At 32.8% G+C, this 21036-nt stretch overlaps 1 protein-coding gene across 6 annotated transcripts in view; it reads left to right on the top strand.

Moving 5' to 3' along the window:
• The window catches only part of LOC127724962 (multiple epidermal growth factor-like domains protein 10), a 178358-nt gene extending 173701 nt beyond the window's left edge, over positions 1-4657 (top strand). For all 6 annotated transcript variants that reach the window (XM_052231972.1, XM_052231971.1, XM_052231975.1 and 3 more), the window contains 3 exons: positions 3-143; positions 839-869; positions 3480-4657. In XM_052231972.1, the coding sequence (XP_052087932.1) occupies positions 3-143; positions 839-869; positions 3480-3609 (302 nt within the window). In that variant the 3' untranslated portion in view covers positions 3610-4657. The remainder of the gene's footprint in view (positions 1-2; positions 144-838; positions 870-3479) is intronic.
• The last annotated feature ends 16379 nt before the right edge of the window (positions 4658-21036 follow it).

Genomic DNA, 21036 nt, shown 5'->3' with positions numbered 1-21036 from the left:
AGTTTCAGCAAAGACAGTACAATCGAATTGTTTATTATCAACACAGGTTGGTCTTTTTATTGGAGGCTTTCTGTTAGGAGTTCTAATGACAGTCGCGGTGTGTATTTTAGTTCACAGAAAACGACAACTACGGAAAAAACAAGGTATGACTAACGTCATTGAATTTATGCATTAAAAAGATGACAGTCGTAAATAATACATATATCGAAAAGTAACGAATGTAACGTAACGTACGACACCAAAGAAGAATTGAATTGGTAAACTCGATAGAATTAGGACACTCGATAAGGGAAACATGCATACGAGTATAGGTAACAGTAAATAAAAGTAAGCAAATTAAAAAAAAAAGAAAAAGGACATACAATTCCATTAAGATTTCAAAGTGAATACGAAATAATATCTACTAACCACGCAACATTTAAAAGTCAAATCAAAGACTGGTCGGCTCAGAGTCAGGCTAATGTGTCCGGGTAAGGTGACATTTCTTTCGGCGGAACATTACAAGGAATAATATTATGTTGAGACAGACGTAAATCTCAAATGTACATTTTCAAGTAGGTAAAAAGACAATTGAAATTAAAGATTAATTACTTTCTATTAGTTTCATTCCGGAAAGCCTTTTGTTTTGGTGTCATTTGTGTAATTAAAGCCGTACCTTACTTGGATTTGGTACCGGTTTTGGTGTTACTTTAATGAGTACTCCTCAACCTTTCAACGTTTGACTGTTGCAATAATGTGTTTCCAATCAACCAACAATATTCTAATTTTTAAAAACAGTTTACTTGCGTATATAACAACTTATGTACGTTTATGTTATTTTTCATAATAATTTTTGCAGGAAAAGACAATAACACAGAACAAACACAGAGGTATAAATTTATATATATATGTGAAATGTATTATTCGCACAATTTTTATTTTGATCGAGTATCAAACGACATAATAATGTAAAGTAGAACATTGAGGAATGCTTAAATGAAGACATTATATAATATAAGGCTGTAAAATTGGTAACAAACCTGAAATAACTGTCATTGAAAGTAAACTATAAATTAACTCCGTTTTTGTTCATCTTATGCAACATATCAAAGTAAGAAAAGAATAATTGTAAAGGTTTTCAAGTTATCATATCGAAACGGCATTTAGTGTGTTTTTACATCTTTTAAAAAATTTGGTTATCATGTTATTGCACGTAAACGACAGAGAGCACCGTTTTCCTTTATATCAAATGAATGAACTATAAGTCCAAAATTCAAAATTTACATGTCAAACTTGTTCTCTATCATATATTGAGGAAAAGCAATTGAGAGGATTGTTTCCCGAGTTATTGCCTGGAACTGCTTTTGATTCAATCTCCTGACCTTGTACGTTACAATTCCAAATAAATAACCAGATTTTACGTCAGAAAACTAGTTAACGTAACTTCGGTGTGAATTTCTGAAGCTGAATACATACATCATGTTGTTCTTAACAGGCAGTATTTAACATACATTTATGGCTTCCTTTGCTAGCTTCCTGAAGTAGCAAACAACTTTTGATGCATCTTTCAAAATCATAGGACGTTTTATATTTCCATGTACATTTTTTTATTGTGTTGTATCTTGGCGACATTTAGTTTAGATAGGCAAAAAAGGGAGGGTGGGCACGTTAAACTTCTTTAAGTAATAACATTTTGTGCAAAAACAAAGTCAAATTATCTTGGACATCTGATGGTGTTGTACTTCCTTTTTTTCGAAGTATGGGGTAATGGTGGTTGAGGTGGTATTTGTTTGCATTCATTACGTAGTAAGACAAAATGACAGTCACAACAATTCTATTTAGGTTTACTTAGGTTATAATTTATAAGAGACGTTATAGTTAGCTTTCACATTTCCTGAGATTTAATCAATTATGCATAATAATAGTTGCAATAGAAAATAAAATGTATAAAATGCTTTGTATCCAAAGTTTTCAGTCAACAATCAGCAAAGTAAATATTATTTGTCGAATATGCGTTATAGATTCGTAAGATTTGTAATTATGAAAACGTGCAAAGAAAGCTCAGTTTAGTATATTTAAATGCATTATTTCAATAATTTCCATAACATTATAATCACCAAAACTTGTTTCATATGACTTAAAAGAAGGTTCTTTTCACTTTATCGAATTGTCATAATCATGCCCAATACAATAGCAAACAAAAATGTATGTATGATTAAAATTACCGATAGACAGACACGGTCAGTATTCTCTAAGGAGGACATCTGCAAAAGTTGCAATTGACTCTTTATTGGAGTTATTTTCCTTTAATTATCTATTACCTTGTATGTGCATTTAATTCTTTTAAAGATCTAATATAACAAAACCTGTAGTAAATATGGCAAGGGCCAAACATATATCACTGTGTTTCTGCTGCTGTTTCATGCCACCCATCAAAATCGCCTGACAGTTCCTTATTAGATTGTTTGGTCTTTATAATTTTCTAGTGTAGCCTTTTGATGTATTAACTACATGTTTTATAGAGCTAATGAACATATATGGACTGAGGAAGTCGACGTAGTCAGAGGTCAAGATACTTTTTGTATAACTGTGTATTCACAAATATGAAATGAGTAGAGTTATTTTATTATAACTATATATTATTAAAGACCTGTGACTTTTCTTTCAATAATAATCATTCAACATATTCTGTGGATTCATTTATTTACGTGGGTACCAATTTTTGTGGGTAGAGGAAAAATTGTATTTTCACTGATGTCTGATTTCGTGGTTTTGCGAAACTTTGTATATAGGCCTATAGAAATTTATTATTTTTTAAACATTTAAGTTCGTGGTTTCCCTGTACTCACGAAATCAACCAAACGCGATACCCCACGAATAATAATTAATCCACAGGATTTCGTTTTAGTACATTTCTATTCTCTTTTTCTTCTTAGGTGGCATATGGACTTCCTCTTTATGTACTCTTTGTTTCTTAATTTTTTTTTTATTTCAAGTGGTGCACAATAAATGACCAGAAAGTTGAATATTATACCATAACATTGTATGTTAACTCTCAGTTTAATGATGAACTGGAACTGTACCGTCCCTATGCTCTTCTCTTGGTTGTACATTCTTATTACGTATGTCAACATTCAAAACTGGAAAGTCTTTCAACAAACTTAGCATTATTTAAACTTTTAAAGTCTAATTGTCTGCCTTCATTTTATTTCTCGTCCTATTTGTAATTCGTGTTGTATGAAATATCCATTCCGATAGGTACACGGTATTGGCATCTCATCAATTTTCCCGCGTGGATGATAATGTTTAACAAACGAAAATTACCTATGCCTTTAGCCAATTAGAAAATAGAAAACAAATATATTCATATGATAAAGATGTTTATACTACTCACAACTTTACACAAATGTATCATTTAAATGTACTCATCACTTGCATTTCGACAACTACCAAAAAATTGTAGACAATTTATGATAATAACCATTTTTTTATTTTCGTAGTCATGAGCAGCAACATTATGACGATGTTCAACATGTTCAAATGGAAAATGTATCTACCTATCAGGATCTCATGACACATCCAACATCAAATGTATATGATCAGATAAATACAGCATATATCAATCAATAAGCGATCAATATGTGTTAACAAAAGGACAACAGACAACATTTAAAAAAAAAAGATAAATATTAGCAGGAAGGATACCAGATAGCGAATTCAGAAACTTGTACAAGTGCTTCTCACATAGGCAGGAAGGAACAGTCTGAATGGATATCATGATTAACAGATATATAATAATCTTCCTAGTTCGTCTGTGGTTACTGAGAATGACCGTTAAAGTGTATGTGTTCAATTAAGTGGCCACTTTTACTTAATCGTATGAAATACTTACCCAAAAAGGACGTTTCATCTATTCGTATTTGATATAAATGTAAAAAATAAACTTAAATGTATGATAAAGACATGTAAGTTCGTTTCTAGTTTCAAATAAGTTATAATGGTTAGCAGTGTCCTTGTACATAAAAATAACCAATTTTATTTGCTAATTGAAAATTAAGCTGAATAAAATCATTTGAGACAGCAGAGAAGATAATTATGTATTAATTGTTTATTACTAAGACTTAAATAAAGAGTGAGCTATTTATACTGTTAATTTATGATGTCTCTAGTCTGGTCAATGGGTCAGAGGAGTTGCCTTACTCAATTTAACGATAAATTGTTGAAATTAGATTACATGTTTTCACGTGCAGAGAAATTTCACTTATGACCAGTGCATGATTGGATTACATCTTTCTTATTGGTCAATGATCTTGCGGGGTCAGCACGAGTTCACGTGTAAGTGCGTTGTGGTCACTTCCTTTTATCATCAGCCTTTGAAGTGTTAACTTGTAATTCCTATCAAACAATTTGTGGAAAATTCCCACCCACATACCTTCCTTAATGTTATCTTTATAATTAGATATGTATATATGTTTATAAGTGGGGCAGAATTTTCTCCCTACCTTTGCTATTCTGTGTCATTTATTCAATTGATATGATTTTAGTTGATGTAATTTCGTATTAATTATATATTATAATTTCATATTAAATATGAACTTTATGTCAAATGTTAACGTTTTATTTGCAAAATGTATTTTTTGCATTTTATGATTTTGAATAAATGACCTTTTTTCGTCAATTTAGTTTTTATATCATATAGCAAAACAAGCTCATAAGCAGACTCTGGCCTGTGTATACGTAGTATGTTTATGGTATCTAGCTGTCTGTCTTAAAAATCTTTATGAATAAAACTACCTGGTTATCATCGAGTAAAGGAATGCAATCCTTGCACCCAGTCAAACAACCTGATTTTAAGTTGTTATCTCTCTATATCTCTTTCTCTTGTTCACCTTGTATTATTAATATATATATGTATATCTTTTGTTACATTGTGAAAAATTATTTACTTCAGATATATATTCAACATTTGTTTTAAAATTGTATCAATACAAAGTCAATAACTTCACGACGTTTATTTGGTGATCAAAGCTCATCCAAAATTTAAACACTTGTACATGTACATGTTGTAATAAAACTTTATAGAGTTGATCAAATCACAATGTTGTGCTTTTTTATCCGACAAATATTTTATTGTCATTTTATAAATCCCAAGAGGTAAATAATTCAGGCAAATATTTTTCATGCGTTTGTATTATAATGCCATGATGACTTCAAATTGCAGTTATATTTGTATGAATGTATAAATAAGGAAATGCGGTATGATTACCAAGGACAAAACTATTCAAAACTAGACGAAGTGATGCCCCCGCACTCCACTCTGAGTAGCTGTATTATAACAAAGTCAATGTAGGACTTTCTTTGAGATATCATTGGGTCTGGGAGACACAAATGACACAAGGTGAACAAGAGATAGACAGGGGTAAAACAATATGCCCCGCAGATGCAAAGTGTTATTTTAAAATACACAAAGTTGAGCATGGGAGCACATAAGTCTATGGTTCACTGTAGGAGGAGTTATCCGGAAACTCTATGCACCTCTTATGCGAGTAGTATACTCCAAAATGACAACCTGATTTTAAGTTGTTATCTCTCTATATCTCTTTCTCTTGTTCACCTTGTATTATTAAAATATATATGTATATCTTTTGTTACATTGTGAAAAATTATTTACTTCAGATATATATTCAACATTTGTTTTAAAATTGTATCAATACAAAGTCAATAACTTCACGACTTTTATTTGGTGATCAAAGCTCATCCAAAATTTAAACACTTGTACAGATGGGTGCAGTTCTAACCTGTACAGCTAGTTAACTTTATAAACAGACTTTATGACTGGTTAAAGTTAACTTAGGACCGGTTTTATGACTGCTGTGACCGGTCCTAGGACAGAATTTGTGTTAACTTAAAAAGCAGACTTGGTCCTAGGACTGTTTAAAGATTGCCCGAAAAGTTAACTTCAGGACAGGTCCATGTCCAGAATTGAAGTTAACTTTGGACGGAGTTAACTTTGCCACAAGCAGTCCTACATGCAAGTTAACTTATGACCAGGTCTGCTATCAACAGTAAAACCAGACCTGTTCTTATAAAAGTTAACTTTGGTTTGGTCCATGATAAAGTTAACATAATCCAAAGTTAACTTTGTTCTGGTCTGTTCCTCTAAGATAAAGTTAACTTGGTCCCAAGTTAACTTTGATCTGGTCTGCTTTCAAGATAAAGTAAACATGATCCAAAGTTAACTTGTAAACATGACTGCTTTTATTGTTTGTATCAACGTGGTAAAGAATACCCATAGGACCGATTAAAAAGCAGACCTGTCCCCATGACCGACAGGACTGCTCTGTTTAATACCAAACTTGTCCACAGGTCTGGTCTGGTCTGGTCCGGTCAGGCAGACCTGTTCACAGGTCTGGTTTGGTCGAGCAGACCTGTCCACAGGTCTGGTCTGGTCAAGCCGACCTGTCCACTGGTCTGGTCTGGTCAAGCCGACCTGTCCACAGGTCTGGTTTGGTCAAGCAGACCTGTCCACAGGTCTGGTGTGGTCGAGCTGACCTGTCCTGGGAACAGGTCTGCTCTAGCAAACTTGTCCATAGGTCTGGTCTGCAGCAGTCATAAAAAGGCAGACATGAGGTCTGGTCTGCTAGGGATAATGTTAACTTACAGGTCTGCTAAAATTTTCCCAAGTTAACCTATAGAGCAGTCGTAAGGACTGCTTTAAGTTAACTTGTGTACAGGTTAGGGCCGCACCCATCTGTACATGTTGTAATAAAACTTTAGAGTTGATCAAATCACAATGTTGTGCTTTTTTATCCGACAAATATCTTATTGTCATTTTATAAATCCCAAGAGGTAAATAATTCAGGCAAATATTTTTCATGCGTTTGTATTATAATGCCATGATGACTTCAAATTGCAGTTATATTTGTATGAATGTATAAATAAGGAAATGCGGTATGATTACCAAGGACAAAACTATTCAAAACTAGACAAAGTGATGCCCCCGCACTCCACTCTGAAGTAGCTGTATTATAACAAATTCAATGTAGGACTTTCTTTGAGATATCATTGGGTCTGGGAGACACAAATGACACAAGGTGAACAAGAGATAGACAGGGGTAAAACAATATGCCCCGCAGATGCAAAGTGTTATTTTAAAATACACAAAGTTGAGCATGGAAGCACATAAGTCTATGGTTCACTGTAGGAGGAGTTATCCGGAAACTCTATGCACCTCTTATGCGAGTAGTATACTCCAAAATGACAAAGTTCAACATCTCCCACTAGAGCAAATATTAATAAAAATCAAAACCCTGACCACATGCACACCTTCAATATTTGTATAAACAGCCAGCAAAGTGAAAAGTTCCTAGCATTCAAAATGTGGAATAACTATATATCCATAATGGGACGGACGGACGGACAGAAGGACGAACGGACGGACAGAAGGACGAACGGACGGACGGAAGGACGGGCGGATAGACAGGGATAAAACAATATGCCTCCCAACTTTTAGTTGCGGGGGCATAAAAAGACCAAATGACAAATATGTGTAGAATTGTAGGTGACTGCACGGCCTCTTAAGTATGAGCAAAACCCATACCGTATAGAAAGCAGTGAAATTCTAGTATGTCAAAACGTGAAACAATTCACAGTAGAAGACCAACGGATATATATATACTCCAGGAATGAACGATATCGACTGGAGTTATGGTCTAGGTCTTTAGGTTGGGACAGGCAAGTGAACAAAACCCATGCTTTTTAGCACACATTCTTCCTCTAACTTAAAACTGTGGACTTGACCAATCAGGTCAGTTCAAAGAACAAAATTAACATACACATCAAGTACCAATCCAAACGTACTCGTATTTACAACAATTTATAGGTATAAATCCCAATTCAAGTTTATAAATACAAGTTGTTGTTCTTAACAAATATGTCAATAACTTTACTTCAAATGACTTTAGTGCAAAGATGTCATATTTAAGCGATCTGAGAAAAGCATTCCATACATTATTTTTCAAACGGCAAACTATTATGATATAGTTGATAAATTAAATGAAATGTCATTCAATGTTACACCACAGATTAATAATGAATTGTTCAGTAGTACACCATATTGATATACAGTTAAAACTTGGATAATTTTTTTGGCATGCGAATAGGATGACATTGATGCAAATGACGAACTGTTAAAACTAAACAAATATTCAAGAGTTGTCATGCGGTTTTCCCGCTAAATTCAAAATGTTTATCTAGTTAACATCGCAAGTAATTTTAGGTCTGAACGTTGCACCTTAATCTTTTTAATCACGACATGAAACTAGTGATATAATTAACGAACATATTGAGAATATAAGATCAAATACATTGACAAGGACATCGTAACTCACATGATATTGTAATTCATAATGATATGTTCTCTAAATGGATGCTCCCATAAATAGTAATGACGTGTGTAATGTACACTTGCGATACCGTTTTCAATTACAGAAGTACATAAGGTAGAATGGAAGGAAATCTACTCAAACAGTTTGTAGTGGCTACTAACACATGTTAGAATAAATTTGAAATAAACTATAACGATGTATCTATAAAAATGACATATTATAGTCACATAATTTCGAAACCCTATTACTAAGGTCGATGAAAATAAAATTCTGAATTTGTATGGTCTTGCCCATCAACATTTCAAATTCGATAGTTGAAGGGTTCTCATGTGATAAATCAAGGAACCAAATTAACTCTACTAGTCAACAAATGAAACGATACAAGGCAATGTATTTTCCATATATAATGAAATTGGATACACTGTACCAAGGTAAATAATTGCCCAATTGGTCTATATATTTACAAAGTGTTATTATCTTATCAAAACCATTGATTTAAGGCAAATACTCGATTTTTTTTCTTTTTGCAATTTTTGTTATTTTAAAAATCGTATTTTGACCCAAAAATCCAAAAATCGATATTAGACCTTAAAACTTTAAACTTAAACATCGTCTGCTCAAAATTTTGAATGCCTTTGCAGATATTTTAATACCTAATTTTCATCTACGAAATTAAGTGCCGACTTTTGTCATCATTTTACGCAAAATAATTTGACCCCTGTGTTCACAAACACGGTATTTTCTCACTTTCCAATTTGGTCAGATTCTTTAAATCATATGCATTTGCTTTGCAAATGAATGTTTTTCATTGGATAATTTTACAGTTTTTCTTATTTATTATATTTTATGATAAATTGGAGTTCAAACTTGTATATCGTTACTTTTGTTGTATATATACACACATATATATATATAAACGATAGTCAGAAACTATCTGTTAATTAAAATCAACATCAAATTTCTAAATTGTCTGATTGACAAAAACACTTTGATATTAACATGAACAACTGGCAATCTATTTGTTAAACGATGAATTTAAATGCGTGTTAAAGGAAAGAACATATTTCAGTATAAATATGAATTAAACAAATACACATTAATACCGTATCAAGAAAAAAAGTCGGCTCTACGTTTATTTTACCTGGAACACTATATCTTCAATTTTACCAATAACTTACGTTTACATATATATCGGTATACAAAATATTTATATGAAGAGATAACCCGAATAATTTAGGCGCTCTCCGTAATTGAGCTTTCCTGCTTGCAAGGGCCTGAACTCTTGATACGATAGAAACACTCCACGTATCCTGGATTTTGATGCATGTCCTCTGAGAGAAAGAGTAAATTAGATGACAGCTCAGTTTTATCGAGATAGGTATATCCCGATCTTCTTGTACTTCCGAATTACCTGTTTATGTTTTTTCATTGACTGAGCATTAGATGTTTATGTAGCAAGCATTGAGTAGCGACTGATATATTCGGGTTAATGAATAGTTTGAATCATCTTTCCCTAAGCTTATGATAATCTATAAATAATATATTCTGAACATTTTTTCTTTTAACATTACTTAAACCAATAAATAACACTACACGCTCACGACGGTATTGATGGTCATAAAAAAAGCCTGCAATTTACAAAAAGAAGTGGAAGAATCCAAAGAAGAAAGCATAAATCGAAAAGAGAGACCGACAAAAGCATAGGGAAAAAAGACGAAAAAAACAAAACACCACATTCAAAAACTAAAGACTCAGCCTGGTCAAAAAGACTCTACCAAAAATTCGAGGGTGATCTCGGGTGCTCCGAAATGTTATATAGATCATACTCCACATGCAACACCCGTCGTGCTGTTTGTGGTATGTTCAATCTGGTGATGTCACTATCGAGGAACATAGAACGAAAGTGGCTACGGCAATAAGACAAATGCGTGGTCATATGTGATACAGATATTCCATAACCGACCCACCATGGCACCCTGAAAATTTCCGAACACTTATTTCAAATTTACCTTTTGGAACCCTTGATTCAACCACTACCCTGGAAACGCAAGCTCTGTAATATAATATCAACTCGGGTATATAATACATACATGTCTTCTCATTCAAAGAGAGGCGACATTTTTTTTGGAAAATGTCGCCTCTCTTTGAATGAGAAGACATTATCTCTATAGCGGAACATGAAGTTAAAGTAAAATGCTAGCTTCTTCGTATTCTCCCGGAGAAGCTGTTAAATGAAAGCAGATATTATGTTGAAAAGAACGACCCCCAAAACGTAACAAATATGCTGTCCACGGAAAATCAAGTATCTTAATGATGTTCGTTTCAAAAAAATCTTTCATAAAACAAGATATTTGTATCTACTTTAGACATTCATGTAAAATGTGATTGTCACTTGCTTTCATTTCGTATCAATTTAAAAAAAAAAAGCATTCAAATCAAGAACTAAGGTCACGTCAGGCCATTTTGAAGTTGAAAGTTTGCTCGGCTAGTTAGTGTACACCTACATGCATTTGGGTACTGAACATAACGTTACTGTGTCCAAAGAATAAATAATATGTACACATACGGTTAGCGTAATTTAATAAACAAAGGTAGATAGTGGATGGACAAATGTGATTTTACTTTGAAACTTTATTTTGAATTATCTCTCAGACGTACATGTAGCTGGTTGTTCTTTTTGTTGTTAGTATTGATATAAATATAAGGAGATGTGGTATGGTTGCAAATGAGACAACTATCCACCAAAGTTCAATGATTATTACATGAACGAACGTATTTGCATGTAAACTTCAACTGAAGTGATGAAACAAAATGAATCTATTCTAACATACCGAACAATACTGATGTTTCCGATCACAAAAGCAAAGTCTATTTGCAAAGTCTATACATGTAATTAGTAGATCAGAACAATGACCCTTGTATTATCCCGATATATTTTTAGACATAAGGCTAAGCCCAGGTCTCCGTATGACACAATATCATATTCTATTATTATCATATGTCACACAGTGCTTCTATTGAAAAGTAGAATAACAATTGTTTGTTCTAATCGATATTATTTCTCTTTCTGAAACGAAATTTCTTGATTTTCTTTATCGTCAAGTGGTTAATATTTCATACATATTCAGTACAAGAACAAATTAACAGTAAAACCATTAGGTAATTTCTACAAAGCATTGATTGGTTGTTGGTTGCCTAACGTCCAGTGGCAAATCTTGCATGCATGTTTCAGGACGAAAAGAAATTAACAATAAATACAATATGTAGGTCCTGTAATAGAGGACGTCCTGGATGAAGGGCGGAGAAATTATAAACTTCAACTAGAAAATGGGGATATATTGGATAGAGCCCTTAGGGAAATTTATCTTGCAACAGACCACCTACATACCCTTCAAATATAACGTCCCCATCATTCTGACCGGACGTTGCTGCGTACTTTTACATCCCGCACAGCCAAACAAACGCCCCACTTTGGCAAAGGTTTTAATGATGTTCAGAAGAGGACCGAAGTGACCATATTTATATCTCCCAGTCACCCATTGGAGGTTCTGCAAAGCAGGTAGATCTTTTTGAAGAGCAGGAATTATGGCACCTTCAACGGAGTTGGGATGTCATCTTGTTTTTCTACGTTTCTTTTTATTATGTCACCCTGACGGAGGTCGGGTAACATATTGTTATTGTTCCATTCTTTTTTTAATTTAGTATGGCACCCTCAACGGAGTTGGGGTGACATATTGTTATTGTTCCGTTCTTTTTTTCTTATTATGGCACCCTCAACGGAGTTGGGGTGACGTATTGTTATTCTACGTTTCCTTTTTTTTTTTTCTTATTATGGCACCCTCAACGGAGTTGGGGTGACATATTGTTAATCTACGTTTCTTTTTTTTCTTATTATATTTATTATTTTCCTTCAACGTTTTTTGTCCAGCTGATATCTTGGAACTTTATGAACCAATGGTCATGGTATTATACCATAATGTTACCCAGCATGTGCAGATGTGCAAACAGGGTATGGCATATTCGAGATGGCGGCCGTTGTCATGGAAACTGACAAAATGTGAAAAAATTTCAAAATTCTTCATCTTTTATTATAAGACCCAAATGGATGAAACTTTATGGAAGTGTTACCTGATATGCCTAGATTTGCATGCAATATTAAGAAGTTCCAAAATGGCCGCCATTGTCATGGAAACAGGGCGAAAGTTTAACATTGAGCCTATGAGAAAATATATAAAAGCTGCATTTTCTTAAAGAATATTACATATTCATCAATGAAACTGTATTGATATGTAACATTGCATGTGGCAATGTGGTGTCTGCTTTTGAAATTTTGGAAATTTCTATCGTTACCATGGAAACATAAAAAAATTCAAAAATTTCATAATGCTCCAAACTTTCTGAAAATTTACAGTAAGGGTAACTGGCATATGTTGATACGATATTTGACTTTGTAATTTCCAAAATGGCCGCCGTTACCATGGAAACAGCAAAAATGTCCAAAATTTCAAAATGCTCCAAACTTAATGAAACTTTACAAAAATGATAATTTGCATGTGCAGATGCGCTCATTGACTTTGGAATTTTCAAAATAGCTGCCGCCCGCCTGGCAATGGGGGAAAGATGCCATCCGTTATTGCTAGCAATTACAAATCTGGATTTTATTATTCTTCTTCCGCACATTTTGTCCGTCGTGTTTCTCGGAATTTAATGGACCAATGTTGACGGAACTTTACTATAATGAGGACCCCCATGTAAAGTTGTGCACCTTGGTATGGAATGGTTCAAGATGGCCGCCGTTTTCATGGAAACAGCAAAAATGCGAAAAATCAAAGTGTCCCAAAAGGAAAAAAACTTCACAGAAATGGTAACTTGCATGTGCTGATTTGCAGTTTGACTTAGGAATTTTCAAAATGGCCGCCTTTACCATGGAAACTGCAAAAATGTTAAAAATTTCAAAATGCTCAAAACTTATTGAAACTTTACAAAAATGTTAATCAGCATGTGTAGATGCACTCTTTGACTTTGGAATTTTCAAAATGGCTGCCGTTACCCTGGCAATGGGGGAAGGGTGCCATTCGTTATTGTTAGCAATTACAAATCTAGTTTTTATTTTTATTCTTCCACACTTTTTGTCCACGCTATTTCTTGGAATTGGATAGAACAATCTTGATGGAACTATGCTATAATGTTGAACACCATGTGAAGTTGTGCAGTGGACTTTGGAATGTGCATGATGGCCACCGTTGCCATGGAAATTAAAAAAATGTAAAAAAAAATCTAAATTCTAAATCTTTCATTATAAGAAGTAACTGGATGAAACTTTATGGTAATGTTACCTAGTATGCCTAGATGTGCAGACAATATTTAGAAATTCCAAAATGGCTGCCATTGTCATGGAAACAGGGCGAAAGTTTAACATTGACCCTATGGGAAAACACATTAAAGCTGCATTTTCTTAAAGAATATTAAATCAAACCCAATGAATCTGTATGTATATGTAACATGGCATGTGCCAATGTGGCATCTGTCTTTGGAATTTTGGAAATGATCACCGTTACCATGGAAACAACAAAAATGTTCAAAACTTTCAAAATGCTCCAAACTTAATGAAACTTTACAGATATGTTAATAGGCATGTGCTGAATTGATATTTGATTTTGGAATTTTAGAATTTTAAAATGGCTGCAGTTTAGTGGCAATGTGAGAAGGGTGCCATCCGCTATTGCTTGCAATGGCAAATCTAGTAATCTTTCTTATTATTCCACACTTTTTTGTCCAGACTATTTCTCGGAATTGTATGGACCAATGATGATGGAACTTTACCATAATGTTAACCCCCATGTGTGGATGTGCAATCGGGTTTTGGCATTTCCAAGATGGCTGCCGTTGTCATGGAAACAGAAAGAATGTGAAAAATCGGAAAGTCTTCCAAATTGAATGAAACTTTTTGTAAATGTTACTTGGCATGTGAAGACATGCCATCCATCTTTGGAACTTTCAAAATGGCCGCCGTTGCCATAGAAACAGTTCAAATGAGAAAATTTTTTAAATGCTTAAAACTTTTTGAAACCTCATAGAATGATGTGTTGTGATGCATATACTAATATTTCCATTCAATGTATACAAATTTAAAAATTGCTGCCGTTTAGTGGCAAATGGCGGACCAGTGTGACATCCGCTATTGCTCGCAATGGCAATTCTAGTTTTTATTACTTGTATTATTTTTCCACATTTATTTGTCCAGTCTGGATCTCAGAATTGAATGGACGCAAGTTGATGGAACTATACTATAATGTTACCCACCAAGTGCAGATATGCAATTGGGGGTTGGAATTTTCAAGATGGCTGCTGTTGCCATGGTAACAGCAAAAATGTAAAAAAAGGAAAGTGTTCCAAACTTAATGAAACCTTACAGAAAAGGTAACTTGCATGTGTAAAGTTGCAGTTTGACTTTGGAATTATCTAAATGGCTGCCGTTACCCTGGCAATAGGGGAACGAGGGTGCCATCCGCTATTGCTCGCAATTGCAAATCTAGTTTTTACTACAGCTGAAAAATTGGTTTACTACTGAATTGGAGAAGTCCTGTGATTACATCAAATGTTATACCACAGTCAACCTTGGCGTTTTTCAAACTGTAAAAAAGAGTTTGACCAAGCAGACGTGAGTGTTAAACTTATTGTAGTTTTTTTTCTGTTTGCGGTGTTGAGATATACTCTCTAATAATAATCTTCAATAGCATTCACATACATTGGTGTGCAGTTGTGAAAACTGCTGATGCTGGACCCTGTAGATACTCATATTTTTCCATTGAACATGATCCTTCTTTTCCAAAACTTTTATTGCCATCTTTACTTGGATCTCTTTTAAATGTCTACTGATTTTATTCAGAAAAACATGATTTATTTATTCGTTGAAATTTGGCTTTGGGCTAGCTTTCAGTAACTGGGGGGAAATATTAGGTTGCTACTTTATGTCTGCCTTTATTTTTATTTTTTATGCATGATGAGTCTAGTCACCTTTTCCGGATGTGTACAGTCGTTTATTTTGTTGTATTGACACAGCCCTGTAAATCATTAGATGGAGGGCTGTGCATTCATAAACATGTGTGTTCACCTTGGCTTTTTTTTTGTTGCTTTCTATTTTGTAATCCGCAGTCATTTTTTTGCATTCTATACAATAAAGAATTTGTAAATTTTGAAATGGATAACGGTTAGTTGTTTTATACCCTGTTCTATGATCTCTGGCATGTAATTGTCTCAGCGGCAATCACACAACTACTTCTTACTTTTGTATTCAAAGCATTATGATACTGAACTAAATAAATACTCCTTTCATTTTACGTTTGCTAACTACGTTTATTCTCCTACAATCGGATTAAATACATAATTTAATGACATCCAGAGATATAGTTTTACATGTAATTTGTGAATTTAAATCTCATTGCGACTTTCAACAATACCAGTAGGTATAAACTTTAATATATAATGAGAAAAGTTTCGCACAAAACTGATATTTTAAAGTAATTCTATATAATTGCAAATAACAAATAACATATAAGGGATAAAAAGACATGTAGCTAGTAATCGCAATACTATAAAGTATCAGTTCACTTGATGATTTCTTAAATGAGTTTTAAAACTTCCTGTTACATTTGTGCAGCTGTGTGTAAAAATAGACCTTTATTACGCGAGTATGTTTAAATTTAATGACAAATGTTATGACAAATTTAAAAAGAAATAGTAATTTAAAAATGAGCGCAAGTGTACTATATATATGTTATATGCTATTAATGACCCTTTCCATAAAACTACAGCTTCATCATGTATTTCATTGGTGTGTTTATCTTGTTATAATTTCGCTAGGTTAATCTTGAATATAATCATTGTAATATTAAAGTCGTTGAACATTATTCCTAGAGTAACTAAGCATTACTTTTATCAATAGGTTAATGCATAATTATAGAAAAATGTCAGTGCTGATTTTTATACTGACTTTATCAGCAAAAATAGTGATGAAGGTCGAGCTAATAAAATCAGTATCAAAAAATAAATGCAAGATTGTTCTTTTTATCGCCAATTTGCCTTACCAATATGTGGATGGAATATGAAGACATATAAAAAAAGTTAAAAATAACTCTTTTTGCGCATTCAAAACGTTGCATTAGTTCTTCGGTCGTTTCACTGATAAAATGATGCAGATTGACAAAAAATGTAACGTTGTTTTTAAAAGACTTTTTTGTCTAATATTTTCGAGTATCACAATCTGAAGACATAACAGGCATTAGTTCAAAGGGAAGGGAAATTGTGTAGATCGAATTGTCGATCCCTAACCATATTGCCAGTTATTAACACCTACATTAATTAATTTTTCACATCCTGTAGCACAAGACCATGCTTTTCTCAGACTAGTCATGACGTCTTAAATTTGTAACTTGAATTGTAAGCGGAGTAATAAGGACGTGGATATAATAATTCCACTACATTTAAATGAAGGACAAAAATATTAACCGCAAAATTTCAAATACTTTTCACTCCTTTTACCTTTTTTTTTCGTTTGTAAAATATTCATAAGATCTATGCAAAGGACCAACCATATCACTAGTTAAAAGTATGATTGCCACCAAGCTGCAAAATTGTTTATTTCCATATGTCAACCGAGGTTTTGATATAAATATAGCATGACAAATATTGCATACGGAAAAGCTATCGGCGAATGAGAGTACGGAAGTATTGTCGGGAAGACCATAATTCAACAGTAATACATGTCTGAAGATTGTAATGAGATAAAGGATTTTCTTTTATAAAAAAAAAAGCCCATGTACACGAGTTTTATAGTAAAACATAAACATTTAAGTATATAAGTTATATTCATTGGTTTTTAAATTGAATTATTATATGACTTTCATTAAGCAAGTAAAAGTTGAACTTTGAGGTTCATTTATGACATACCAATTGAATTCTCTCTCATTAAATGTATTGAATCAGTCAATGAACTGAAATCATGTTATTCATCTAACGGTTACAGTTAACAATAGTTTGAAGTTATCGAGAAACTCCAAATAACTGTCCATTCCTGGGAAATAATGGATTCCTGGGAAATAATGGAGCGGTTGCCCTAATTTCCCAGGAATGGACAGTTATTTGGACTTTCGTTATAGTTAAAATACACCTGTGACGTACATCATTTGTTTAAAAACTTCATTATTTTTCAGGAATGGAGAGTTATTTTCTATTGTTCATCTTCATTCATCTGGACGTTTTGCCCCTTGGATATTTCCATGGGCATTTTCTTAAAAAGTGTTCACCCATGGAAATATTTCTAAAGGACGTAACGCGATATAGAATGAAAACGAAAACGTCTTAGTCAAACGGCTGATACTGTTTTGTTTCAGTTGGGATCGTAGTAATATAATGAACGCTAAATATCTCATTATTAACAAACATCTTTTATTTGCGAGTCGTAATTTCAACGTATTAAATATAGAATCGAATTCACTAAAATCAAACAGTTCTATCCGCAATTTGTTTTCCGATGTAAACCTTGGCTGAATTTCTGTCACAGATAGTATCCAAGCGGGTTAAATCAAATATTAGCTATTGTGTGCCAATCCTCTTAAATTCAGTGCTTCTACAAAATATTAACTGTGATAACTCAGTTGAATTATTTTGTAATATTGAACACATTAACATTATTCAATAATGAAAATTAGAGAAAAAACTATATTTCACTTCATGATTTCCTTTTAATTATATCGTTTAAAACCCATCTCCATTTAAAATGTTGTATTCTGATTCTGTACAGCAAAAATCGTCTGTTGCATTTTAATATATTCATTAAAAACAAAAGCGCTTCTCTGATAGTTTCTAGAAGCACTGAAGAGGAATGGCACACAATGGATAATATTTGATTTAACCCGCTTGGAACTATCTGTGACAGAAGTTCAGCCAAGATTTGCATCGGAAAACAAACTGTGGATAGTACTGTTTGATTTAAGCAAATTTGATACTTATTTTATACGATTGAATTACGACTCGCAAATAAAAGATGTTTGTTAATAATGAGATATTTAGTGTTCATTATATTACTACGATCCCAACTGAAAAAAACAGTATCAGCCGTTTTACTAAGTTAACTTTTCATTTTCATTCTATATCGCGTTACGTCCTTTAGAAATATTTCCATAGCTGAAAACTTTTTAAGAAAGTGCCCATGGAAATATTCAAGGGGCAAAACGTCCGGATGAATGAACAATAGAAAATAACTCTCCATTCCTGAAAAAATAATGGAGTGTTTAAACAAAAGATGTACGTAACAGGTGTATTTTAATAGATGACGAGTATACATTGAGAAGCTCCAATTTATTTTTATTTCCAAAACATTTAAAATCTTAATCACAAAACAGAAAAATATGCAGCGGTAACGAGAACGTTTAGAATGTAGTTAAGTTATAATTACATGTCATATTGTAAACAAAGATATTTTGGTTGTGTGTGTGTGTGTGTCAAGGAGGAGAGGAAACTCTATCCTATTATTTAAAAGATAATTTTTCAACTAAATCACAACTTCTCATTATGCAATGCCTCTACACAATTATATAATTGACTGGTTTCGGTTAGAATATTGTCAGATTTAAATTTAGATTACTTGGAAAAAGGACTTTATGTACGTCCGCGTTTTATTTGTATGATGAGGTGGATTTCATAACACAAGGTACGTTGTTTTTCACTAAATACTGCATTTGTCATTTGATAAGTCTTAACCATGTTAACGGTATATAAATTGTAATGTTATCGTTATATATCGATAGAAAAATTATCAATTCAATGAAAATCCTTCTTTTTTTTAATAAAAGTTGAAATACAAAAATTCGTTATAAAACATGTGGGTCATTTTCAAAAATTGTCGAATTTTGAAATAGAAAAATTGAATAAAAGTTACTAATTTAAACCACCTTCTTCATTAACAAATCAAAATACACAATAGTTATGGAGCAACATATTAAAAGATGCAATCTTCATAATGTCATACAAGAATATATTGAAACATTTTTTGATAGGTGGTGCAATATATTGTCTCTCCTGTTGCCAAATTCAAAAGAAATTTGGGTTATTTCGAAAAGGTTTCGACAAAGTTTTAAGCTTGTTTTTCGTTGTCAATAAGATAGTTTTCAAGAGTAAAAACCTCTATATATATTCATTTTGTGTAATGATAGATTATTTGTACTGAAAAATACCTCTTGAAATTGGTTTTCAAAGGTTATAAAAATAACCAACAGCAACGATAGTCTAAGATAGCAATTCATAATGTTCATACTTTATAAATAAGAAGATGTGGTATGAGTGCCAATGAGACAACTCTCCATCCAAGTCACAATGTATAAAAAGATAACAATTATAGGTCAAAGTACGGCCTTCAACACAGATCCTTGGTTCATACCGAACAGCAAGCTATAAAGGGCCCCAAAATGACTAGTGTAAAACAATTCAAACTGGAAAACCAACAGTCAGCATATTTATTCTCTTTCTAATAAACCCAACATATCAAGTAATTCCCTTGCATGTTGGTTTACTTTTGTCGGGCTTTTTTAGGGGGTGGGGGGGGGGGGGGGGGGTAACAGGAACGTACGTTACCGATATATCACCATATTAAGTTATATTCTGTTACCTTTTTGTATATCCTGTTACCGATAGCAGTATTGCATTTTGTATATGCTAAATTGCAAAGATTAAGACGTTGTCACCTTTAAATGAGTTCAAACAACCTAACATTTCGTTATGTGTAAAATAATATGTAATTATGTACTTTTTAAAGACGTTTTAGTCAAATATTGTCTATCCTGTTACTGTTACCATAGTAACAGGAAAGACAAATTTCTTCATTTATGAATGATGTTGTGAAATAACTACTCCCTTTGATGCAGTGATAATGTTTTTCTTTTGTGAGTTTGCTTTCCAACACGTAATTGCACGTTTTACAAGTCTAATATTGTTGTAATTGATAAATGTCTTGGTAACAGCATAGACATGATAAAAGGTACCCAATAATTTTTGTCACTAAATGTCTTGAATTTTCTTTTCTCTACACTGTTATGCAAGAAACGTGCTGTGTCAAATTTTAAGGATGCTTTAGGGCTTTTCAAATCATCACTGAATAGTTCCATATTCATAGGGAGAAACAATTCAACGGTTCATCTAGTAGCGGTAACATCATAGAAACCCATTTCATGTACGCCGATTGAATTTAGTTTGTAGAAAAACTGTTAAATATAATGATAAAGAAGCTGTGTTTTTTCGTTTGAGTTTTCATTAACATTCCAAAATAGTTCCTTGTGCAGATATCAAGGTAATCAGAAAATACGAAAAACAATCATTTGAAATGTGTTACCTAACAGGCAAGATTTTTTACCGTCTTACTATTTGAATTATCCTTCAAGACAAAAATTGATTGGTTTGCTTTCATATTGTAACATACAGGTGTATAAGAAAATATGTACTTTTCTTAGAAAAATTATTCATTTTTATGTAAAATAAAGTATTTACACATAATTATATACATATATATATATATACTATAGTAAGGTAATTACATTTACTAAAGATATTTGTTATACTTTAAAAACAAGTAAGCAATACATTGTGTATATCTCTGTCATGAAAACCACGTGCTTTT

The sequence above is a fragment of the Mytilus californianus genome, unplaced genomic scaffold, assembly GCF_021869535.1.
Source record: "Mytilus californianus isolate M0D057914Y unplaced genomic scaffold, xbMytCali1.0.p SCAF_1, whole genome shotgun sequence".
Lineage (NCBI taxonomy): Eukaryota > Metazoa > Mollusca > Bivalvia > Mytilida > Mytilidae > Mytilus > Mytilus californianus.
Note: the sequence above shows the minus strand (reverse complement) of the source record. Positions and strands in the feature narration are given on the sequence as shown.